The sequence below is a fragment of the Nannospalax galili genome, unplaced genomic scaffold, assembly GCF_000622305.1.
Source record: "Nannospalax galili isolate Female #2095 unplaced genomic scaffold, S.galili_v1.0 scaffold1024, whole genome shotgun sequence".
NCBI classification, from domain to species: Eukaryota; Metazoa; Chordata; class Mammalia; order Rodentia; family Spalacidae; genus Nannospalax; species Nannospalax galili.
Window position 1 is genome coordinate 469046 of NW_008351455.1, and position 26790 is coordinate 495835.

Below are 26790 nucleotides of genomic sequence, written 5' to 3' on the forward strand. Positions count from 1 at the left end.
TGCTTTTTTTCATATTAATAAAAGTACTTTTTCACATACTGCACAGCTACAAAATTTAAATCCAGCAATGGTTCCACTTAGGTTCTGGGATCTGCCCATATGAACAACTAATGGCAGCTACTCCAGATATACTCTAGCTGTCACAAAAGGCCGAGCTCCAACTCTCTGGGATCTTAGAAAGGTTCTTGGTTCTTTGGGAGCATTATCACCCCATGACCTGGAAGCACAGGTGTGGGTATGAGCTCTTCTGACTAAAAAATGCTGAGGAACTGCATGAAGATAAAGGAAGGGATACTTGTAGAGACTTGGTCTAGACTTTCCAAGACAGAGCTCCCCACAGGTTCCAAGGATAAAAGGATCTTTGGAGAAACCTTGCTGCAAAGTCACTCTTCAATGTTCTAGTTGGAAGGGATCATCCCTGGCAGCTGTTATCACAAGGAGAGTGACTGGGATGCTATAGCCAGGGTTGTTTTGTAGCTCCCTGGGTGTACAATGCCATAGAATAGTCCTGGTCTTCTAATTACTAACAGCCTGTATTGTCTGCCTAAAGAATGGAGGACACAGATGGACTCTTGTTGGTACTGCCCAGGTTCTTCTGCATTAAAACAATTAGCTCAGTGCTAATTAGTTTTATTTACCAAGACATTTATTTTATTCTAAGAAGTGTTCTACAGATACATGTAATTTTATACTATACTTAATTCTGAGAAAACTGAATATTTACATGCAATTCTAAGTTAAAACAGATATTGCATACCCCTTTCGTATTTTACCCCTACAGTGACAAAACTGGTTACAATTTCAGAGTCAGGGTATTTCTAACAAATACAAGATACTGACATCATTTTACACTTTTTTTAAATGTGTATGCATGTATTGCCTAAATGTAGGTAAGTGCACCCATGTCGTGCAATGCCCCCGGGGGTCAGAAGAGGCTGTCAGATCTCCTGGGACTGGAGTTACAGACAGTTGTTAGCTGCCATGTGGGTGCTGGGATTAGAACCCGGGTCTTCTGCAAGAACAACCAATGTTCTTAACTGCTGAGCCATCTCTTCAGCACCTGACATTTTATAAAGCCAAAACACAATTTCATCAATGAACGGATCCCGTCTGCTGCTCTTTCATAGTCATGCCCACTTGCCTTCAGAGCCTCATCACTCCATAAGCGGCAGACGTAAGTGAATTACTTTCAATTCTATAACTTTGCAATTTCATTCATGTTGCATAACAGAATCATGTAGCATGTGACTTCTGTTCGGCTGGAGATTCATCCAGCTTGCTGCAAGCATCAGCCAAATGTTTCTTTTTTATTGCTGAGAAGGATTCCCTGGTATGAAAGTACCTCAATTTGATTAATGATTCACCCAACAAAGGGCTGCAGAGTTATTTGGAACTATTGCAAACGAAGTTCCCAGCCTGGGGCTTGTCTTCTCGTCCTCATAACAGGCTTTCTTGGAGGAAGAGTTTTACATTTTGATGAAAGTCCAATTTAGTAATTAAAAAAAAAAAAACTCTACTTAGTCCTAGATCTTGAAGATTTTTCTCCTGTATTTTATGGTTTGCCTTTAAGTCGGTGATCTATTTTGAGTTACTTTTTGTATGAAGTCTGAGACATCAGTCAACACTTTAGCACCATGTGCTAAAAACTATCCTTATTATCCTGAATTGCTTTTGCATCTTAAAAAAATATATATCCATTGGGCAAAGACTGTAAGAGCCAGAGGGGTGGATAACCACAAGCAAACATAGTCTTCCAGACAGCTGGTCATTTACTCATATGAATTCAAAGCAATGTGACAGCATGCACAAGTCCTATGCAAGCTCAAACCAGACAAAATCCCAGCATAGACACAGGGAAGTGGGTAAGAAATTCCAACCTAAGCTAAGGAGCTTTTGGCAATTGATGGCTACTGGGAGGGGGAAAGACAGTGTCTTACAGGGATGGGGCTCTTGGTGGGTCAGGTGGATGAATCCACAGTGAAGACATAGTAGATTAAGTTGAATGGGGGCAGTGGGAGGAGGTGTTAGGAGAGGGACTTTAAGCAGCATCAAATTTTGTTGTACAAAAATTGCAAAAATTCAGTAAAAGAATTTAAAAAAGAAGGGTTTCAGACCTCTGGTAATTTGCTCTTATGAGCTTGAAACAATGGAGACAGCATGCACAAGACCCAGGCCGACTCAATCAGACAAAAACCCAGCATAGAAATGGGGAAATGGGCAGCAGGTCCCAACTTTAGCTGAGGATAGACACAGGGAAGTGGGTAAAAAATCCCAACCCAAGGAATTTTTGGCAATTAATGGCTTCTGGGAGGGGGAAAGGCAGTGTCTCACAGGGATGGGACTCTTGGTGGGCCCAGTGGATGGACCCACACTGAGAGGCATTTGGGAACACAAATTGGACTCTATATGCCATATTACATACATAAGTGAGTATATTAAATTGGGCAGGGGATAATTTAAATTGGGCAGGGGAGTGAACCTAAATACCATCAAATTATATTGTATGAAAATAGCAAAAATTCAATTAAAAAACTTTAGTATTTAAAAATGAAGTAATAAACTTTAATAAAAGGCAGAAGAAGTATTTATTGAGCCCTGTATCTGGGTTGTTCATCCTGTTCTGTTTGCCAATGTGTCCACTCCTCTGCCCACCTCTCACGTTGTGGTTATTGTAACTATACAGAAATGCTTGGGGTTAGTTAAGCTGATGCTATCCTACTTGGTTGTTCTTTTTCAAAGACTTGTTTTAGCTTTCTAGTTCCTTTGCCACTCTATGTAAATTTTAGAAAAATTCTGCCTCTATTAAAATGATAATAACATAAAACCTAACTGAGAATTTTATGGGAATTATATTAAATCATGAATTTAGGAAGAACTGACAACTTTACTATGTGAGTCCTGTAATCCATGAACATAGTTTATCTCCCTTAAAATAAAAGACTCAGGGTTGGAGAGATGGCTCAGCAGTTAAGAACACTGATGCTCTTGCAGAAGACCCAGGTTCATTTTCTAGCACCTACATGTAGGCTAACAACCATCTGTAATTCCAGTTCCAGGGGATCCAATGCCCTCTTCTGCCCTCCACGGGCATTGCACGACACAGGTACACTTCCATACATGCAGGCAATACACTCATACATATAAAATAAAACAATAAATAAAATATTTAAAAAATAAAAAGTTCATTGATTTTAGAAACATTTGTGTTTTTCAACATACAAGTCCCATATTTCTGTTTTTTAAAGTTATATAGAACATTGTTTTAAAATTCTGATGTCTACATGTTGATTCCTTGAAATTACAATTGATTCTTGTATGGTTATCCCATGACCTACCTGAACTCATTTACAAATTCTAGATTTTTTGTTGATTCCTTGGGACATTCTTATAGTAAACTATGCCCTCCACAAATGGGGTAGTTTTATTTCTGTCTAATCTGTATGCTTGTGCGTGCGTGCGTGTGTGTGTGTGTGTTATTGCTCTGGTCAGAGACTAAGAATAGGAGAAGCAGCCATCCTTAACTTTTTGATTTGGGGAGGAAGGCTTTCAGTCTTTCAAAAGTAAGTACAATTTTAGCTGTCTTTTGATGCTCTTCATTGAGGCAAGGAAGTTCCTCTCTGCTCCTATTTTGAGGGTTTTTTTTTTTCTTTTCTTTTTTTTTGGTCATGAATGGGTATTAAATATTGTCAAATATTGTTTTCATATTGATAGACATAATCATGTGACTCCTCTTTAGCCTACTAAGATGGTAAATCACACCAATTTTCAATAATAATAATAAGACAGGCTTAAATCTTTATAGTAAATTCTACCGGACTTTACTTCTGGGATGGGGAAAGTCAAGTAGAATTCTTTATACATATGGCTGAATTCTAATGGGTAATTTTAAGGCACTTTTGTGGTGATTTTAAGGCATTTTTCCTAGGACATTGGTCTATAAACTCCCTCTCTCCTCCCTGCCTCAATGTAGGTTTGTCGATTTTATCAAAGATTTCAATGAACCCAAACTTGACTGAATTTCCCCATTATGTTTCTCAATTTCACGTATTTCCGCTTCAGTTTCTATCGTCTGCATTTTCTGCTTATTTATTTTGGGGTTTTTAGATTGATGTAGAAACATATTTTTTTTTCTTTCTTTTTTTTTTGGTCTTTTTGAGACAGGGTCTCCCTGTAGCCCCAGCTGTCCTGGAACTCACTATGTAGACCAGGCTGGCCTGGAACTCACAGAGATCTGCCTGCCGTTGCCAAGCATTTATAGTACAAAAATTTCTTTTTCAGCACTAATCTAGCTGAGCCCCAATTTTTGATTTGTTGAATTATCATTTTCATTTAGTTCATTTTTTAACTTCCCTTTACACTTTCTCTCTGACCCAAGAATTAGCCACAATTTTGTTGTTTAATCTTCCAAATGTTGAAGATTCTCCTAGCATCTATTAGTTTTATTCCTTGTGGCTAGAGAACATTCTATATGATTTCCATTCTTCTACATTTTTGAGTTGTTTTATGGTTTAGGATATCTTGGTGAATAATCCATGAGCATTTGAAATATATATTCTGAATATATAGATATTCTTCTGTAGGGTATAGTTTTCTGTGTTGATTAGATCCCTTGGTCGATAATGTTACTGAGTTTTACGTGTTGATGATCTCCTGTCTAGTTATTCTATTCATTGTTGATAGAGATGCTAATGTCTCTAACTGTATCTGGATTTTAAAATTTACTCTTTTAATGTTTGCTTCATGTACTCTGCAGTTCTGTGTTTGGTGATGCATGCTCATTGCTGTGGTTGGAAATGCCCTCACAGGCTCATGTATTCCAGATGATGGCACTGTTTTGGAAGGTTGTGTAATTTTCCAGGGGTGTCCAATCCATAGTTTGTGGGTTATGAGAGCATACATACATTTATTTTGCCTGACACTGCAACATAATATTGTCATTTACAAAGTTCATGGTTGAGAGGAGAAATCAAGCTGGTGCTGACTTCAGAGCCTCATGTCTACAGGGTTAATGTGCATAGTGCTGGAAGGTGCTATGCTATGCATGCTATCAGAAGGGAAAAATAATCAGCAACCTTACCCAGCACTGAATCCTGTGAACTACAAGAGGCCTGGCAAAATATACCCATCAGTGCAATAGTGGCATGAGTATTAAGGGAGCAACTGACCACTCTCTCATTGGATTTAAAGTGTGCTTTATAGGATGGCGCCCATACCTGAAGCTGATAGGAACCTGAGGCTAGACAGGTCACAAGACATAGAGAAGAGCCCAATACTAACTTTCTACTAAATAGTTATCATATTAAACTGACTCCTAATCACTTATTGTTATACCCATAGATTAATACATCTCTCAACTCTCACCAGAGAAGTTTCCTTATGTAGAAGATGGTAATTAAGATGGTAATTAATAGAAATCCACATGTGGCCAATGTGCAGAGAAAAAGAAGCTGCAGAGTGCTTATCCCTGACTAGGACATCTATATCAGCTCATGGATCATTGTGAAGAGGGGGCAGGGAGATTGTAAGAGACAGAAGTGGTGGATGACAACAAGGAAATAGCGTTTTCTAGACAGCTGGTCAGTTCCTCATATGAACTCACAGCAATGGTGACAGCATGCTCAACACCATGCAAGCTCAAACCAGAAAAAGTCAGCATAGACGTGAGGACGTGGATAAGAAACCCCAACCCCAATCTAAGGAAATCTGGCAACCAATGGCTGTGGCTGCTGAGAAGGGGAGAGAGAGAGACAGTCTCTTTCAAGGATGTGACTCTTAGTAGGTTAACTAGGCTCCAGTGAATGGACCCACACTGAAGGTCTTTGGGGGACACAAATTAGACTCTATATGCCTTATTATATATATATATACACACACACACACATATATATAAAATAGAGTACATTAAATTGGGCAGGGGGCAATAAAGGGAGGTGTAGATAGGGGAGGGGATCAAAATACCATCAAATTATGTTGCAATGAAAATCACAAAAATTCAATTTTAAAATATATACAATCTTAAAAAGTTCATGGTTGAGGGCCGTGCAATCAGGTTACAAAAGAAAACTGCATGTTTTAAATAAGTTTATGATTTTGTGTTGGGCTGCATTCATAGCTATACTGGGCCACATACAGTCAGCAGGCTCGCAGCTAGACACTCCTGGAGGAAGTGGGTCACTGGGGGCAGATCTCGAGGTTTAATTGCCCCACCCCACTTCATGCCCACTTTCTGCTTCCTGGCTGTGGACACAAAGTGACCAGCATGCCCACTCCTCTTGCATGTCTTTCTAGGAGAATGCACTGCATTCTTTTTAAAACAGTGAACCAAAATAATTCCTTCCTTTTAAAAGTTGCTTTTGTCAGGCATTTTGTCATAGTAATGAGAAAAGTAACAAATACACTCATTCAGGACACCCTCCCTAAGTAAGTTTCAGCCATTCCTGGGATGCCTTTCTGACACCTCCCTGAGGCCCAACACCAATTGGGGAGTGCTTTCTTACCCCACTCAGTGCTTTCTAGTGGTTTTTTGTTGTTGTTGTTGTTGTTGTTTCATTTTTATTTTTACTGATGGACGAGAAGGAGGGAGAGGAAAGGAAAGCAAGCCATATTAACTTTGTTTCAGGTTCATAGTTAAACTATATTCTCTTGGAGCTGCAGAGATGGCTCAGCAGTTAAAACACTGGCTGCTCTTCCAGAGGACCCAGGTTCGGTTCCCACCACCTACATAGCCAGTCATACTCGTTAGCAATTCCAGTTCCAGGGTATCCAACGCCCTCTTATGGCCTCTGTGGGAATTGCACACACGAATACATTTACATATAGGCAGGCAAAACACTCATGCACATAAAAAAAATAAAATCTTAAACTATGTTGTCTTTAAGAAACCTTTCTCCTACATTACTGAGTCTTTAGAAGCTCCCAGTTAGAAGCAGTAATGCCTAGTCTTGAATCCCTTAGCTCACTATATATCTGGAAGCAACTACAGACAGGTGTGTGTGTGTGTGTGTGTGTGTGTGTGTGTGTGTGTGTTTTAATTTGCTGAGTGTCTTTACACCAGTTTTATACATTAACATAGGTTTTTAGATCTTGAAGAAGAAAAGTAATGAAGAGGAGCTTGCAGGAAAAATGTGTTTATTTTAGGAAGTAGTCAAATCTACCTAAAGGCCACTCCATAGAAATGCAAATTTTTCTCTACTCTCCAACTTGTCATCTTTTATGAAATACTTTCCAAGCAAATAAGAAGAATCAAACTGCTTATAAACTAACGTTTAAATTTTATCACTTAATCAAGCTTAATCACTCACCAATATAGCTCATTTCTCTAACATTTTTTGGCACCTAGTGTTTAAGAGCACAGGATGCTCTTGCAGAGGACCCTGGTTTGGTTTCCAGTACCCTCATGGCAGCTAACAACCATCTGTAACTCCAGTTCCAGGGATATGGAGCCCTCTTCAGGCCTCTGTAGGCATTGCACACATGGGTACACTTACATGTAAAATACTCATATACATAAAATAAATAAATTTTAAAATTTTAAAAAGAAAAAAGCTTAATTAGACATTGCAATATAACTACATCCTATATAGACACAAATATTTTGTCCAGATCCAGGTGCTAACGACGCTGAAGTCCTATGATAAACAAGTAACCCAAAACACAGAGTAGTTTATAGGAAAACAGCCCAATTTTGGTGTTTAGTTGCCCAAACCATAGTTGCCTTCAGAGAATCCCAGAAACTGGTAGAAAATACAAGCGGAGACTGTTTGCTACCCACACTTGCTCTTACAGTTGAAGTTCAAGTTCACAGGAGAAGATCCAGGGGAAGCAGCCAAATTCCAAGTGATTTGACCTGGCAAAATCCTGAATAGAATTTAATCTGAGTTCTCAAGTTTTCAAACAATCTTGTTAAGTTTTTGTAGGCAATTTATGTAATTATGTGGGCCCACACATTTTTCCATTTTGAAAAGAACAAAGCCACAAAAATCTTTATGTTCACAGACAAATGTTCAATATTGTAAAAGAAAATTAGTGTGCCAACAGAAACTCTAAAATTCCAAACAGGGGCATGCATCCCTCGTTTGTCTCTTGCGAATTCAGCCTGTATGCACTACAGACACAGAGCCCTCTCCACTGCCAGCTCCTCCCCTCCTCCTCTGAAGCCAACACTTCATTTAGACACAAGATACTTTATTAGCCACAAACCCTCTGCTTTGCTTTGATATGTTGAACCCAATTGAATTTGACTGATCACAGTTCTCTGCACACATTGGCGGGCAGATTTTTGGGTCATACTCAGGACATACATCTTTGATCAAAAGCAAATGGGAACACTGGCGTGAGTAGGTGGATTGTATGGAATTCCAAACCTGGCCAATCTGTCAAAGCTAAGAAATCCATCACTTTCTAGGAGGTTTTTGCTCACGGAACTAACTCAATATAAGTTTGCATAAGGAAAATGGAATTAAAGCAGCTAAAATAATTTCTGTTCCATTTTTATTTCAGGAAAATAAACTGAAAACAAAATATGTGGTTTATAAATTCTAAACTTACAATCACAGGCAGGAACCCCAAGCCATGAATGCCAAACAAATATAGGTTAAGTTAAATGTCACAGTCAAATACACATCAAATTTAATGACACATATTTAATGATATCCATAAACACAGTGATCACTCAACTAGCTAGGAGGAAATTTCACCAACTGTCCAAGTCAGCCAGCTCTGACAGCCGCCTCTCTTTAATCTCACTCAACTTCCAAAGGACAATGTCTGGCCTAGCTGGAAATGCACAGTTACTAGCTCTGTTCCTTCTACCGGCCAGAAGCAAAGGCTGGGAATGTGAAATAAAGGTCTCCTGGGAGAATGCTTGCTCAGAGGCTCAAATGGGTGACCCAGAGCCACCAGAAGTAGGGCTTTTTATGGTAAAAACCCAGCACCTGGAACAGAGACAGGGCCACTGGGTTAAAATGATGATCCACACACCCGTCCCCCCTCCGCCGTGCCCTGGGACGATGGAGTGCTTGTGTTATGTGAGATGAGGGAGATGTAGCATGACAGTGTGCACCACAGAAACCCACCCCTCACTTGTAACAGTTCATGGGTTTGTTTTCCTAACCTGATGCCCAAGGAAATGGGAATTTCAAGAAACTAAGATGACACTGAGTTCCCAAGGGAAAGGGAATATGAATTAGAAATGCTCTTCCATGAAAACAAAAATCTTATTTTTTTATTTAATTCTTGTCTTAGAGACAGGCCCTATACTGTGTTCTCTCCTTCTAGAACTTTCATCCTGCCACATCTCCTCCCCAGGCTGGTTCAGAGTTGGATGAGCCAGCAGGGGGATAAGATACCAACATATGGCTTTGTGGTTTGCATGGCGGGGGGAGGACTGTTCTCTGGGTTGGGTTTTGTGTTTCTCTGTGGTATTGCGTGGGGACGCGGAGGGGGGACAGGGGGATGGGACATGACACACAACAGACACACACGTTGTTGTTGTTTTTAGGGGCAGAGTGTGAGAATATTTACAGTCTGTTTAGGAACTCTGCTTAGTACAAACTGTACCCAAGAGAAATTTTAGGATGCATTCTAAAATGGGAATACACAAAACCTTCCATCCAGTGATAACCATTCAGGAAAATCCTATCTGTGTGATAAATGACTCATGGAGGATCTTTTGTAAAAAGCAAACAAGGATGACACTTCTACAAATTTATATTGATAATATAAGATCTGGTCCTATTCGACTGACAATGCAAATGAAGATCGACTAATATTTCCCCTACCTACTATAGAAAATTTCAAATTTCCATGAATAATTATCTCTGTAAATCACACAAAGCAAGAGTTGATCTAATCGAAGGGCTAAGTCTCTTCCATCTTGTGGACAGAAAACCTTCTTGTCAGATAAAAGAAATAATAGTCTTAAAATGACTATCTTGAAAAAGGAAAATGTACCTTTACAATATACATGCAATATACCATTTACACAGAAAGTAGGTGCCACCAAATAATGATTCTCAGTGTGCTACCAGATTATAGATAACCCAATATTGTCCCATAGAATAGCACACATTATTAAGAGCATAACAGCAAACTTTGTAATAAAAGTTCATATACCCAATTACGGCATATGGTTTTCATAGAGAAAGTCAATTAAAGACAGCTGTGCCTTAAGTAGATTTTGGAAGACAGGCTCATAATGGGTAATTATAACAGTAAGCTTTCACTCTCCCAGTGATTATTATACATATGCACACATGTGCACATACTTTGTGAGGAGCCTTTCATATATGAAGGCTAAACACAAAGTCATATTTGCTAATAAATCTCTATCAAGTTCTACTGCAGAGCTGGTGTTAGGAGGCAGAAATGATACTGCTTTGTATCTTAATTCCTACTAAGCATTTATCCTGTATTTGAAAGGCTTGTGTACAACTGGGACTTTAATCTGTAAAGGAAGGAATTGTGGCTTGGATAAATAAGCACTTCTTTTAAATCAGGATTCAGGGGCTGGAGAGATGACTCCACAGTTAAGAACACTTACTGTTCTTCCAGAGGACCCAAGTTTGATTTCCAGTACCCACATGGCAGCTAACTCCAGTTCCAGGGAATCTAAACATCCTCTTCTGGCCTCTTCTGGCATTGTATGCACACAATGCACTTACATACATACATGCAGGCAAAACACTCATACACATAAGATAAAAATAACAAATAAGGGGCTAGAGAGATGGCTCAGCAGTTAAGAACACTGGCTATTCTTGCAGAAAACCCGGGTTTGAATCCCAGCACCCACATGGCAGCTAACAACTGTCCTAACTCCAATTCCAGGGGATCTGACAGCCTCTTCTGTCCTCCACGGGCATTGCACAACATGGGTGTACTTACCTACATGCAGGCAATACACACACACACACATATAAAATAAAAATAATAAATAAAATATTAAAAAATAATAATAAATAAAATATTTTAGGGTATAATATGAATAAAATATCCAGGGTCACATTATGAACTCAGGCTGGCCTCCAACTTGAGATCCCACGGCCTCAGTCTCCCAAATGCCGGGTTTACAGGCATATACTAAAAGAGAATATATTCATGGACAGTATAGAAAAATAGCACCTGTCACTGGACCACGGGGAATGAGCTGGGACACTCCTGCATCCTCGTGAAGCTGTACCAAGATTGGTGTTAAGAAGGGAGCAAAGTGTGTGGTCTGCAGGTAGGATGTGGCCATAAGAAGACTTTCCCATTAGCCTGCCTAGGGATTTTGTTTTGTTTTGTTTTATGTGTATGAGTGTTTTGCCTTCATGCATGTGCACCATAAACACACTTGGTGCCTGCAGAGGTCAGAAGAGGGTGTCGAATCCCCCTGAAACTGGAGTTACAGGTGGTTATGAGTTGCCATGTGAGTAGTTGGAACTGTACCTGGATCTCTGCAAGAGTAGCAAGTACTCTACCACAGATCCATCTCTCCAGTCCCCCACCTAGTGTTTTCAAGGAGGGAATCTTAAAATGTCAGATTTTGGGTTTGGTTAAATGGTTCAGTGGGTAAAGGCACTTGCAGATCAAGCCTGGTGATCTGAGTTCAATCTCTAGAACCAACATAAAGGAGCTTCTCAAACTCCCAGGTGTCTCTTGATCACTGTATTAAATGTATTTGGTGGTTTGGAAATTCAAGAAAATTCCACTCTTGTGTTCTTTCCAGTTCTTTTTCTGGATGACAGGTATGGGAATGACCATAACAAACTATGTGCCTAACGACTCAATAAATTGAACACTAAGTTCCCACACTACTATTGCACACTGCAGTAACTAAAGTTTCCTCTGGAAAGATCTACTGAACTTACCTGCTCTCTCCTAATTGTCCTTAAATGTAAGCTGTGTCTACACAGAGATCTGACAGTCCTACCTGAAATTATGTGGAGGAATTCATTGTCAGTCAACTCTCAGATAAGGAAGGACAGTAAGGGAACAAAGGAATCTATATATTACAAAGTCTAACACTTTTTTTCACTTTCCAGAAAATATCCTCCCAGTAATTTCTGTGGTGACTACACTAGACAGTCAGGATGGCTGTTCAGAGTTTAGGGCCAGTACCGTGTTAGGAAAAAAACAAAAGAAGACAACTCACTAGTTCCAGACACTGTCTGTGGCCATAGGCAGCAGCGTAGTGGATGCTATTGTAGCCTTCCTTGTCCCGGATGGACGGATTTGCATCATTTTGAAGCAGAAACTCTAGACATCTGCAAGTGTAAAGATGTGGTTTTAGGAAACATCTCTGGACCAAAAAGGATAATTAGTATAAACTCCCCAATTACAAACGCTCCACAAAGTTTTTAAGAATTTAAATGTTTCTTTATGGATCTTGTTTCACACACTGGAAGGTGTGTGTGCACACATGCACACACGAGCATGTATGTGAATGCATGCTTTCTCTGTCTTTATTTCATCTTAAAATAGCCATTCTAGCCGGGTGCGGTGGCACACGCCTTTAATCCCAGCACTTGGGAGGCAGAGGCAGGCGGATCTCTGTGAGTTCAAGGCCAGCCTGGTCTACATAGTGAGTTCCAGGACAGCTGGGGCTACAGGGAGACCTTGTATCAAAAAGACAAAAAATAGCCATTCTAAAAGTCAGGAAAAGCTTTAGGAACACATGAGTAATTGTCTTGTTTTCCTTCTCATCTTAAGGTACAGAACACGTATGTCATCAATATTACTGAATAACAAGATTTAAATCTCCATGTTCAAAAGTCTCAAATGTAATAAAGTGGTTAGGCTACTGTAACTGTACTAAAACTCAATAGAGAAGGGACTATTTCTGACCTTGCTATTGGAGATGAAGATTCAAAAGTTTAAAAAATGAAAGTTTAAAATAGATTAAGAAGAGAAAAACCTTGGGGTAGACTGAATAATGAAAGACTGGGTGTATAAACATTTAAAAAGTAAAAAGAACTCATTTAGCAACTATACTTGAAGTTTAAGTTGCACAATTACAAATACAGACCAGAACAAAATAAAGATTTTAAAAGCCTTTTCTGACATAATTATAATTTTTCTGAAAAGCTATGGTATTTGAAATAGGCTGCAAGTGTGTCCAACCTGTGGCCCACAGGCCACATGCAGGAAGAGATAGCTAGGAAAGTGGCCCAGTGTATAAAGTTACTTAAAATATTTAAGATTTTTTTGGCAAATTTTTTGGAAATAAATTTCATAGTGCTCAAACACAAACTTTGTAGATAATAGTGTTGTGCTTGCAATGTCTAAAGGCTGAACACGCCAGGCAGAGGAAGGATCTTGGCTCTTCCTTTGCTGAAGGGATCCAAACCCTAGCACTCAGGGACATACACAGTTCTGTTCATGTCCTATTGCAAATAGTCAAGATCCTTCCATCACAAGAGGCAGAAACTAGCCTATCTCCATGGCTCATTCCAAGATTGCAGTATTATTTTTGTCATAGTGAGACAAGGACATGCTGATTCAGTTTCAAACTCGAATCAATTTTTTATTTTTATTTTAGGTTTTTTGAGACAGGGTCTCATGTAGCCCACATTGGCCTCAAACTCATTATGTAGCTGAGGATGACCTTGAACTCCTAATACTCCTGGCTCTAACTCCCAAGAGGTGGATTACAAGAATGAGCCACCAAGCCTATCTCTCAAGATTTTAAGATTCTAAATACCAGCATCTATATTAAATAGAATCTTCTGGCGGGACTTTACTCAAAAACTCTGAAATGTCACTTACCTGTCTTTTGGTATAAGGCCATGGGGATAAGTAAATCACACACAGAGATAATTAAGCTGGTTCTTTAATTTCTAGAAAACTCATGAAAGATACTTTTTTAACGAAATATCAACTTTTCACATTTTACCATAAAATGCTCCAAAATAAATCAAACTTTTATGAAAGTTCTGCTATCAGGCTGTCTTGGGTCATTTGTACCTTATAAGGAAGAATTGTTTTATTCGGATAATTAAATGTCCATGGACAAGAGCCCAGGAGTGACTCATTGCAAACTGAACTTGGCTCTAAATAAATCACTCAATAGCTATAGCATTTTATGGACACACGACCCCCAACCTCTGAATGAATTGCTAAAAATTACTTGATATGTTGAATTTGTAACTTGGAAAACATTTGGAATGCCTCCCAGTGAAGGATTTAGCCCAGAATATAGCTAAACTAGACCATCAATACTACAGTTATAAAAACAACAACACTGTAGAATTTGAATACTCTGCACATAGTTTCTAAGGAGAAAATGAACCCAGTGTTTTAACTGGTAAGGCCTATCATTTCCCCTCCCAGGCAGCCTGGCAGCTCTGCCACTTAAGGTGCAAAATCAACAGAGTCATATTAGGTCCCCTCATGCCCGGACAGGGGGAAAGGTGTTCCTTTGCATGAGGAGCTCTGGACTTAGGCTGCAGTTCCCTGCCCTTCCTCTACCTTTTTTGCTCCCTCCTTCTCTATCACTGGAGAGGATAGGCTGGCCCAGGACAAGCCAGCAGCTCAAAGAAGGAAGGGAGCTTGCTGAAATAGCTTAAAGTTCTCTATCTTTAAGGAATGGAGAGATGGCTCAACAGTTAAGAGCACTGGCTGTTCTTACAAAACACCCAGGTTCAAATTCCAGCACCCATATGGCAGCTAACAACCATCTGTAACTCCACTTCCAAGCGATCCCATGCCCTCTTCTGACCTCTATGGGCACTGCACACACAGGCACACTTACATACATGCAGGAATAATACTTATACACATAAATAAAAAATTTTAATGTTTAATTTTGTATCTTCATTTTAAATTTAAGAGGATTAGAATGAAACTTTGGTCATTCTGCTTTATTCACAGCAATGTCACCTGTACTTATCCCAGAAATATTCAGTGTTATGCCCTGGAACCTACCCCAGGGCTGCTCTCTGTACTCTAGACACAGTGACACAGGAAAGGGAACTGAGTGAGAAGTGGGGAGATTTTAGAATGGGCATAAGCATTCAGGGCACAGAAACTGGTTCCTCTGGTAACTTAAGAAAAGAATAAATACATTTTGGACTGTGGGTCTACAGCCTCACAGAGCACTGTATCCCCTGGGGAATACAGCACAGAGTAGAGACACTGGTTCACTTATTTGTTCATTTATTCAACAGTTACTGTACCAACTGAGTGCTAGGCTCAGCACTGGCCACTGATCTTCTCTTTGTGACTAGACTATCAGAGGAGTTCCCATCTGTCACTCTCCCCCACTGGGTGATGGCAGACATTTCACCCCCTGTCACAGTAACAGTGAACTCTCTGTCAGAAGCCAGACAGGGGCAGGTGGGGTGAGGTTGGTTAGGAGTAGCTATTTACAAGGTGCAGTTTGTAAGTCAATGCTCTGGGGAGACAAGAGTCTGAGGGGAATTTTACACACCAAGGTCTGAAGACCTTCATTTATAGAATCTGATAATAGTTACCTCCAGATCACAAAAGTAGAACCTAAGGTTCCAAGTAGAGGCTTAACATGTACCCCAAAGCATATGATACATGACAGTCAGAAATTATATTTAAGAAGTGAAGCTGCTGGCCAATCACAGTGATAGTCAAAGCAGGTTTGTAATTTTAAAAAGAGTTCCCCATGTGAAAACAGCACCATAGAAGGACATAGTAAAAGACCAGTTTCTTCCCCATTAAGAGATATGCCTACATTCCTTCCTCAAGATACCAAATGAAACCCCCAAATAGGAAAGGAGGCACATGTGTCAAGCCAGAGAGTCAACAGAGCATCACAAATGCCACCTTGTTCTTAAGCTCAGAAGAAACTTACTGTGCCGCTTCTTTTTCCTTCATTTCCCTGGCTCTTTCAAGTTCCTCAGAATTTTCATGGGCATTTCCTAAGAGCGTCTTACTTCTCAGCATAAGGGATAGAAAAAATTGCGATTAAATTTTAAATAAAAAAATTGCTGATACCTTTTGCATAATTACAATGATTTTTACCCCAACCCAAAAGGGACATAGATGGTTCTAAGACCATCCAGGAAACCTATTTCCTTCCAAGGAATCCAACTGAGAACATAACTTTTCTGAAACTTCTTCCTTGGTATGCATGATGAAGATAAGAACTGAGTTTCCCATCCTGTTCACAGCATCCTAAAACTCCCCAAGTATAAAGGAAGCAATTTAGTTCAAATTCCTTGGCCTCTACGGCACTGCTCACCCTCCTTGCCAGCTCAGCATCACACTGATTCTGGAGGGAGCCTAGCCTTCATCTGCCGAACAATTCTTCACCTAGCATTTCTTTTCCAGCTCTTAACAAATGACGTATACTTGTTCCCCATCTCTTCCAGCAGGCCTATCTTTTCCCAGTACATAGAATAGAACCCAGCACTAGCAGCTTTTCAATAAATGCTTTTTTAAATTAATAGCCTACATGGCTATGGGATCCTGAGTGTGACATCTAACTTTATGAAATTATTTACAGAAACACAAATGAAGTATTTTATATTATTCATATGTATTTGTGGAGTGCATGGTCATGTGGGTGTAGGTGTGTATGAATGTGTGTGCACATGTGTGTGAAGGCCACAGGTCAACCTTGAGGGTCATTTCTCAAGAACCATCTACCTTGTTTTTTGAGTCAGGGTTTCTCAGTGGTCTGCAGCTCACCTAGTTGGCTAGCCTGGCTGGCCAGCAAGCCACCTGTATTTTTTAAAGATTTATTTCTATTATTTTTATTTATATGTATCTCTGTGTGTCTGTATCAGTGAATGCCATATGTGTGCAGGTGCCCATGGAGGCCAGAAGAGGGTGTCAGATCCCTTGGAACTGAAGTTACAGGTGGTTGTGAGCTGCCCAGTGTGGGTACCAGGAACTGAATCAGGTCCTATGAAGAACAGCAAGTGCTCTTAACTGCCAAACCATCTCTCCAGATGCCTGGATTTTTGTACATGGGTTCTGAAGATCAAATTCGGATTTTAATGTTTGCATGGCAAACACTTTATCAAATGAGATTTTATCAAATGAGATTTCTCTCCAGTCCTGTGTGTGTGTGTGTGTGTGTGTGTGTGTGTGTGTGTGTGTTGTTTTTGTTATTTGTTTGGTATGGTTTGATTTTTGAGACAGTATTTCACATAGCCCTGGCTGGCTTCAAACTTCATATAGAATGGAGGAAGAACTTGAATTCCTGATCCTCCTGCCAAGGGCTGAGATTCCAAGTGTGTGCCACCTCACCTGGCTCTTCATATAGGTTTTTAAAGCTGTAGATCATAACCTATTATTAAAAGTGCAATCAAGTAAGTTGAAATTTCCCATTCTTTTTTAATAAAATGTGATAGAAATATCAGAATGCATCACATACAACAAATATAGATAAATTTTCATGAAATTTCTACTTCTGTTGTGTGTACACATGATAAAGGATTTATTTCTTTCTTGGGTCACCATCTCAAATGTTTATAGGTCCTGGTGGTGTATCTCAATGCAAGAGCATATGCTTACCTTATTTATACATTAGTTAAATGTTTGAATATAATTGCTTTAGAAAAGAAGCCATTAGCACTAGCCCAGAACCAACTGCACTGCAGAAGATAGCAAATAATTCAGTAGTTCTCCATACGGGGTCATCAAAAAGTCTTCCTATGGATTTGAGAGCAGTTGAATACATTGTGGGCACCTCCCCACTCCCCCCCTCCACCCCCGCCTTGCACTGGTTCAGTTACTTCTGTTTTCTATTCCCAGCCACCTAGAATCCGCACGTATCCAGGACAGCCAGATTCCTCTTCTGCAGCTGCTGGAAGAGCATTTGTGCATTTGTGCATGCATTCACGTCTATTCTTATACTGAGGCTGCATTTGAAGGCAGTTGGGGATTATGCATTGGTGGGCATTTTTAAAATGGGAAATATATATGAACAGATGAAGCATTTAATTTGTAATGATGAAAATGATTGTATATGTCAAATAAATTACAACAGACTTTGAAGGAACTGAAATATGGGCTTGACAGTTCTACATGGCGTTCTATCCAGAAGAGCGGAAATGGTGCAGTGGTGTGTATAATAATCAAACATAAAGAAAGCAGAATGGGGAAACCTGGGATACGGATCATCCTTAAGTCTAAATGAAAGATCCTTCATTTACTACTTCCCAGAGGCAGTGTAAAGAAAACAGAACAGTATCTCCCCCTTCCCACAACCCTATCCCCAGAAGAAGCATAAGCAAGGTTATTTTACTTTCTATCCATGTCTGATGCAGCAGCATAGTGCAGAGCGGTCCGTCCCCAATCGTCTGTTTCATTAACACTGGCCCCAGTGATCACCAATGCCTCAATACAGTGGAAATGACAATTTGCAGCTGCATAGTGCAAAGGGGTTCTGAAAAACAAACAATGATTTATGACTTCATCCAGTCTGGGAAAGAGACCCATTATTGGCATAGCATTGGACGCAGAACTCCTAGGGGTGTGGAAAGCTCTTTGGCTCTCAGTGTGTGGAAGCCAAGGAAGGAGAAACTGAGGCTAAAAGACTGGAGGCGTCTAGCAAGGCCAGCCACAGTGGAGCTAGCCTTGCTTTCTACTCCTAGCGCCTATCCCGATGGGTCTATGTTGCTGCATTTTTCAGACCATGACAAGATCACCCATGTGAAGACTCACAGAGACCATCCCCATTAAAAGCATCCTTAGAGACTATTAAGGAAGAGAAAGAAGATGGGGGATAACAGAGGGCAATAGGTGGGAGGCTATGATCAAAGTACATCATATGTATGGATCAAAGTGTCACAATGACGTCCGTTATTTTCTGCAATTAATATATGTTAATATATGTTAGTCTCCACTGAACTGTAAGCACCTTGAGAAAAGGGATGTAGGCTAATGAGAAGAACAGAGAACCAGAAGCCTCAGGTTTAAGTTTGGGCACATCTGCAAATTTGGAAAAAAATCACATCCTCTCTCTCTCTCTGGACCTGAGTTTCCTCAGCCTCATTTCGACAAGGTCCTTTGTGTAGCCTCCCCTGTGGTCTTTCCTAGGTCTAAAATTCTGTGCACACATGTATCAATTATTTAGTTTCTCTAAACTCAATATTTTCATTTATTAAAAAAGGTAATCTGCAGCCAGGCATAGTGGTGCACCCCTTTAGTCCCAGTACTCAGGAGGCAGAGGCAGGTGGATCTCTCTAAGTTCAAGGCCAGCCTGCTCTAAATAGTGAGTTCCAGGCCAGCTAGGGCTACAGGGAGACCCTGTCTCAAAAAGACCAAAAAAAAAAAAAAAGGTAATCTGCATTTCCATATACCTCATGGGGTTACTATGAGAAAAGAAGGGAATGCTATTAAAAAATATGAATACCTTATACAGAGAAAGAATGCAGAAATATGAAATGATTTGTATTACTTATATTCAGTTTCTATTTAACAGTTTTTCTAGCTTGAATAGCCACTATCCCAGGAATAAAACCAAATAGAATGCTAAAAGTAAAGTAACTTTATCTTAAGAATGATTTATAAATTTTCAGGTGCAACTTTACATTTTGTACACAACTTAGGGCTCTTTTATTAGTTGATTTTCTCTTTAGTACAAAAGAAAAGATTATAATTTATTATAAAAGTATACTATGGTACATATTGGATTGCTATGTTTTAATTACTTGAACTGAAAATGATAAAGCATCAACCATCTGATGGGGCTCATGGATGGTGGCATACATCTATAATCTCAGCACAGGAGGACTGTAAGTTCAAGACCAGCCTGGGCTGCATAGAAAGATGCTGCCCCAAAACAAAACCCAAGGGCTACAGATGTAGCTCAGTAGTAAAGGACTTGCCTAGTATGTACAATGTACATGTCCTGGCTTTGATTCCCAGCACTATAAAAAATAAGAAAGGAAATGAGAGGAGAGGAAAGGAGAGGAGAGAAGAGGAGAGGAGAGGAGAGAGGCATTTAACTGCACTGAACATGAGTTTCATCCCCTTTAGAAGTGGGAGTCTGAGCTCTGTGGCCTCTTCTGTGTCCCTGGGTAGTGAACCCAATTGCTGCCTCAAGGGCTTCCCCCTCCAAGGGACCTACTTCCTCCAATTACGCCCCATATCTTAGGTTCCCACCATCTTTCAGTAATGCCATTAATATTTGAATCAATTCATGAATTGATTCCACTACTACCACAGAGGACCAAACTGTCAACCCATGAACCTTTAGGAGACACTTCGCATCCAAAACATAACAGAGGGTAAGATGATGGTTCCAGGGAAGTTTAGGGTCTTAAATCTCATATCTTCTTTAATCTTAACTTTGGCCTGCAGTAGTCTCAGCCTTGGACTTAGGGTTCTGGGACCTGCTTCTCCACCTGAGAAATAGTCTCTATCTCAACCTCACTCAGTCCTACACCCTGAATAGCAACCATGATGACACCTTACCATTGGAAACTTTATAGTTCACAGACCCCAGGCCATATTTGGAGAGAACCAACCATCTGTTGGTTCAGAACATTTTGTTCTGTGCTGTTTAAAACAGTCATTTAGTTCACATAAAGCTCATACCAGAAACTTCACAGCCAAGCAGTTCCCCCTTGTGTGGATGCTAGCCCTGAGGAAAATTGAGAGAGAAAAATCCAGCCTAGCAATGGGGGGTGGGAGTCGGGGTGCAGAAATAATGGATGATGGGAGCGGAAGGGGGTTAGTACTGCAAAATCTTCAAGAACAGAGTGACCTACTCAAGCTGTGTGCATGACATCAGTGGCTAACACCCTGACCTCTGAGCCCTGGGCCTTTTCTGTTTTTAGATGATGATGCCATTTTGTGCAAGCATGCCTTCATCACATTGTCTCCAAGTGACCTGTTTACACCACAGTGGCCTAGTCTTGATGCCTAATCTCACTGAAAATGCTTCCTTGTATATAAAAGGAGACAGGTAACACTAACTATTACTCATAGTTTTTCAAAAAGAACCAATTGTGTGTATAGCACACAGGAGGGGAGAGGAGAGGAGAGGAGAGGAGAGGAGAGGAGAGGAGAGGAGAAAGAAAATGGCATCGTCTTTGTCTTCAGAACTCACAATAGGATGGGGAAAGGTAAGGAAATAGTCAGTTGGCTGGTATGGTGTAATGGGAGCTGCAGTCAGGAAGTAATCAGGGTGTCAGTGAGACAAAGGGGAGGTGCCCCTGTCAGAATGGCAAGAATCTGTCACTTGACCTGAGCCTGGAAGGAGGAGTAGGAGTTATCTTATGTGGATTTTTAAGAAAAGAAATTTGAGGAAACCCTGCGAGCCAGGGGGCCAGAGGTGAGGAGGTATAGGGAGTTGTTAGAAGGGAAAAATATATGGTGTGTATATACATATACAGTCAAGTGTCACTTAACAAGCAGCTTCCAATTTGAGAAATGTAGCATTAGGTGAGTTTGTTACTGTGCAAATTCAAACTAGATGGTATAGTCTAATATACACTGAAGTTATTAACAACACTACTGAATGTGTAGCCAGTTATTGACCAAAATGTCATTACTTGGCACATGAGTGTGTGTGTGTGTGTGTGTGTGTGTGTGTGTGTTCATGAAGCAGCTAGCATCATGACACAGTCAGCTATACAAAGGACTATAAGGGTAAAAGTTCTATGACCCATGGGTATGTTGTGTGTACATTTAATAGTTCAGATGTCTAAAAATATATCCCAAGATGAAATGCCCAATGCATATGACAAATGCTGTGGATCTTATAACTATATAGTCAATTTTTATTTTATTTTATTTTATTTTTATTTATGTGTAGGGGGGTGTGTGTGTATGCAGATACCTACAGAGGTCAGAAGAGGGCACTGGATCCATGGATCTGGAGTTATGGGTGGTTGTGAGATGCCTGGCATAGGTGCTGAGAACTGACCTCTAGTACTCTTCAACAGCAGCATAAGTCCTCTTATCCACTGAGCCATTTCTTTAGTCCATACTTTGAATTCTGGTGGGTAAAGGGTTCTATTCTGCTACAAACAACTTTTTCTAAATTCTATCCATGTGGGCAATTTTTTTAAAAAGCTGAAACTAAGAGACACTTGACTTCTATTTGCTTTGTTGGCATTTCTCTACAAAAGGGGACTTCCTTTTGAGAGTGGAATCCCCCCATTTACCCCTTGTTGAACATTTAAATAACATGACTTCCCAGTGGATTACCATCCACTCTTATCTAGACCCCGAGGTGGGCCAGTCTGATTACATACCTCCCACACTTGTCCTTTTTGTGGAAATCTGCTCCGCTGCTCTGCAAGAGTTTTATACATTCCACATTACTAGAAAGACAGAGAAAACACCATTAGTATGGTCAAGGTTAATTATTAAGGTATCTGCAGAAAGAGCTATTTTCTGCAGGGTACAGTGTAAGATAAAATGGTACTTTGGGTCTAAAATTCTGATAAGAAATAACCTGAACTTATTCCAGGACTGTTGTATTGTAAGGCTCTAAAGTTCCTTTTTTTCAAAACTAATAAATCAATGTGAAAGGGCTTTATAGAACATTTTCAACTCCATGACTAAGGAATTTAATGATTATTACATGATGAGGCCTTCCAATGATAGCCTCATCATTTACCCTAAAATTCTTTTTCAAAACCATCAGTTTATGAAACAACCACATCAGCCTCTAATAATTTCATGTCACCTTTAAACAATGAGCAAAGTGGCTAAGCATTACCTTTCATCACAGCATAATAAATTCCCCATGATAACCATTTTCATCTAGATAGTGCTTAATGGAAAATAAGACAGCTGCATTTGCCTGTCTTTGTAATCCAGGTAAATAAATGTGCTGAACCAATGCTGAAAATGATGGAATGGAACACAGTGATCTTCTAAAGCTTCTTTGTCATTCACAAAAGCAATAAATCACGTTCAGTAGAGAATTGAAGTGAATTTTCAATTGAAGGGCATGAAGCTAATATTCGTTCTAATAGGAATTTCAGACATAAACCCAGAATGGTGAGTTGCCACTTTCCTGGCAGGTCTGAATTTGTTTTATGTAGCTATGTAAAGAGACAACCATCTCTCATCATTTAAAACTTGGGATGTCAAGAAGTGGTTCAGGAAGTATTGCCTTGCTATAATTTAAGTAAGAAAAAATATCTCATTAATGATAAACCTGAGCAGGGCTCGCTTCACTCCACAGCTACCCTTTGTAGCCACTTTTCTCAGAGAGCTAGATGTAACAGTCACAAAATACATGAATTTTTAAAGACACGTATGAGTTGGTACTGCATGCCAGCTAATATAAGGCACCTGTCTCTTCCTGAAAGATGAATGGAAAAGGATCAAAGGCATACAGGATCCAACCTGTATGGTTCGTGAAGCTCATTCAATGTGGGGGTTGGAGTGAGGGAAGGGGTCTCTCTTTAAAAAATAATGCAGTAACTCTATATAAGACCCAGTATACAACTTCAGAAGGGACTTGTGTAAATAAGGGGCTCTACAGCTTCATGGTTAATTCATCTCTGATAAATAGGTAATGTCTTTGGTAACACATGATGAATGGAGAAGCACTGCTATTCCTTAAGTACTAGGAAACTAACTGGAAATCAGCATCTGACCAATGCAAGGTCACCCAAGAGACACCATGTTGGGTCAAATGTGGTCACATATCTACAATAGATTGAGCAGAGCTTTGATCTAACCATTGATATACAAAAATAATAGTGGATGAAAAATTCTCTTTGCTACTTAAAGAAAAAAACAAGGATTTAAATCACTTCTTATCTATGCTTTGGATTTCCTTGACCTTTGTTTACATTTAATCATTCTAAAGATTTAAAAACAAATTTTGAAATAAAGTAAAAATGTCTATAAATAAACATGAATCAATTCAACCCTGAACTCTTGTAATCACTGCCCATCAACTGGCAACAAGAAGGGAAAAACTTAGGAACAAATTTCAAATTTCTTATGACGGGGGGATGTCAAGTAGAAATATATATGCTATCGTCTGAAATTCTCTACATGGGGGGCAATGAAAGAAAAAACAACAAAAGCCCTATTCTTTGCTGTATGAGATGGGCTATTTTTCTTTGAAAGAACAAAATGCAAGTGATACGGAAATGGAGCTGGTGATATTTGGTTGAAGCAATTCTTATCCCATTTACTAAGGAAATTGCCTTTGGTTCACAGACAACTTATGTCAATTAAGATGTATGAAGTAATTAAGTCATGAAATAGCTACCACCCCGAAGTACTCACCCTCCTGCAGCAGCAGCATGAAGGCACGTTCTTCCAAATTTATCTGGGGTGTCTATTTCAAAGCCTGCAGACAGCACGTGCTCATTACTAAACAAGGACACTATGCTATACTTTTGTCCTAGTCAAACCACAAGAAACATTGCAGAGACAGAAAAATCAGTTAGTAGGAAAACCAGAATGCAAGCAATTGTAGTCAGAAAGAGGTTGTCATGGAAACAGATGGTAACTGCTCAAGCTTGGCAATTTTATAGGAAGCACCATGAAGTCAAGAAGGATTTATTTTTCACATTCAGCCCTGGGTGAACCACAGCCCCATTTTTCAATCCCAGGATAGAAATTTATGAAATCAATTTGAGATAAGTAAGGCTACAGACAGGCAGACAGAGCACATGAGAAAACATGGAAAACAAAGGGGTAATTCCAGCAAACAGGATAGACATTTTCTTCAGTGTATTCTAATCTTCCTATGGGTCGAGGATTTGGGAAGGATGCTTTCATGCAGGGATTATTTCTAAGCATGCCAAAAGCAGTGTAAACAGAATCCACCACAGTAAAGTACTTAGAGGAAGAAATGTGCCTCTAGGATAGCTGATAAATTAATTCATAACAATCTTTGCTCTACAGGCCTCTACCAGGAACTTCTGAACATGTGGAGATTGGCAGAAGCAGTGATAAGAAAGATCAGCAAAGCTTCAAACCAGAGAAAATCTCTGGCTTCCAAACAGCCCATTTTAAAAATATAAAAATTAAACCTGGTTGGAGGGGCTCACACTTGGTGATGTTTCAATGCCCAGGGACTTGGATGATAACATGATATTTTCTACCATTAAAATGATGGGAATTAGGCCATTTTCATTTGTTAAGAAGTATTAAACGGTAAGCCACCAATTTTAGCTTCAAAGATTTTTTTCTTCTATGACTTAGGATTCCTATATGCTCTGCCCCCACCCCCTTCCTGGACCACTGACATTTTGCTGAAAACCAAACAAGACATTCATTCCAGGCAGCAATACTGGCATCCAAACAGCTTTGACTCCAAGGACTGCTAGGAGTTGTCACATGTAGGTCAGCTGTGGAACCAGCTCACCCTGCCAAGTCAGGCAACGGCACCAAGCACAGGCAGGCACTGGGACCAGACACCCAAAGTATGTGTGACTCATGGAAAGAACACATCAAGTCTCATCTATGGTATGGATTCACTTACCCGACGATAACAACTTTCTGCAGCAATCAGAGTGGGCATTTAGGGCAGCTAAATGTAAGGGGAACATGCTATGAATTCCACACCTGAGGAGAAGAAAAACAGCAGCTCACAGTAAAAGATCCCAAGACACACACTAGGCAATTACCCTTCTAGAAGTACTCTGATGATAACTCATATAGAGAACCTTGGCTGAAGTAATTTTGTAATTCTTCCATTCAATAAATATATTCACAATCATTTCCTACCTTAAAATAAGATGACCCTGATTCTAAACCAGAATTAAAAGCCTCAAGCTATAGGAGTGTGTGTGTGTGTCTGTGTGTGTGCATATTAAAATGTTTCACATAAACAAAGACAAATGCATTGCCCTTCTCTTTCTTTCAGCTCAGTGGTTCTCTCTCTCTCTCTCTCTCTCTCTCTCTCTCTCTCTCTCTCAGCCTAAATTTCTATGCCAAAGGTAATAGTGCTGAGCAAGACAACTTTCAAGTGGGAAAAGCAATTTGTTTTACTTCTTGATTTGATAAGTACTTATTATTGACCTATTATATATCAGGCATGTTATTAAGAATTAATAATGGGGGCTGGAAAGACGGCTCAGCAGTTAAGAGCACTGGCTGTTGTTACAGAGAACCCAAGTTCAGTTTCCAGCACCCACATGCCAGCTAACAACCAGCCATAACTCCAGTTCCAGGGGATCAAACACCCTCTTCTGGCCTCTGTGGGCACTGCACAAGAGTGCACTTACATACATATAGGCAATACACTTATACACATAAAATAAAAATAAATAAAAATCTAAAAGAGTTAATAGTGGCTATATTATTAAAAATAAAATTTTGTATAAAAATATGATCTGTTTAACCTTTTACAAATAAAACTCCATCTTCCTAATGAACTTTCATGACATATACTAACCCATATCACAAAACACAGGAGTAATATTACTGTGCATATATTTCATAAACCTAGCATGATATTCCTAATATCATTGCAAAAATAACCTAGAAAAGGATTGGGATTGACCCACAGCACAGTCCTCAGGATGGTCTACAAGGTAGGCAGGATTCTGGTGGCAGCACTTTTTGCCTTTAGAGTTAATCCTCCTCCTCTCCCCCACAACATCTTCTTGCACAAAGACCCAAAGCCATATGCTGAACTCTGTTCATAACAACACATCAGCTGGTGGTTCCTATGCATTCATAAGCATTTATAATGCTCATGACCACTTTGCATAACAGCTCGTTTTAATCAAACAATACATTTCATATTTTTTAAAATCCTTAGCATAACAAAATCCAGCACGGGACTATACTGATTTACATTCTGCAGCATGAATTATCTAAGTTTAATCTCTGACACAAGGTAGCCCATTTTCAGATTTCACACTTCATGAAAAATCACATATGATTTGAATTTGT

The 26790-nt window shown here is 39.7% G+C and overlaps 1 protein-coding gene across 5 annotated transcripts in view; it reads right to left on the reverse strand.

Annotated features, from left to right (window-relative positions):
- Nucleotides 1-26790, reverse strand: part of Ankrd44 (ankyrin repeat domain 44) — a 350075-nt gene that overhangs the window by 83083 nt on the left and 240202 nt on the right. For 4 of the 5 annotated variants that reach the window (XM_017801989.2, XM_017801990.2, XM_029553616.1 and 1 more), the window contains exons 11-16: nt 25373-25455; nt 24169-24232; nt 22167-22235; nt 18206-18346; nt 15803-15883; nt 12134-12245 (exon numbers count right to left, since the gene is read on the reverse strand). In XM_017801989.2, coding sequence (XP_017657478.1) covers nt 12134-12245; nt 15803-15883; nt 18206-18346; nt 22167-22235; nt 24169-24232; nt 25373-25455 — 550 coding nt within the window. Of the gene's footprint in view, nt 1-12133; nt 12246-15802; nt 15884-18205; nt 18347-22166; nt 22236-24168; nt 24287-25372; nt 25456-26790 lie in introns of all 5 variants that reach the window. The other variant, XM_029553614.1, reaches the window with a different exon arrangement.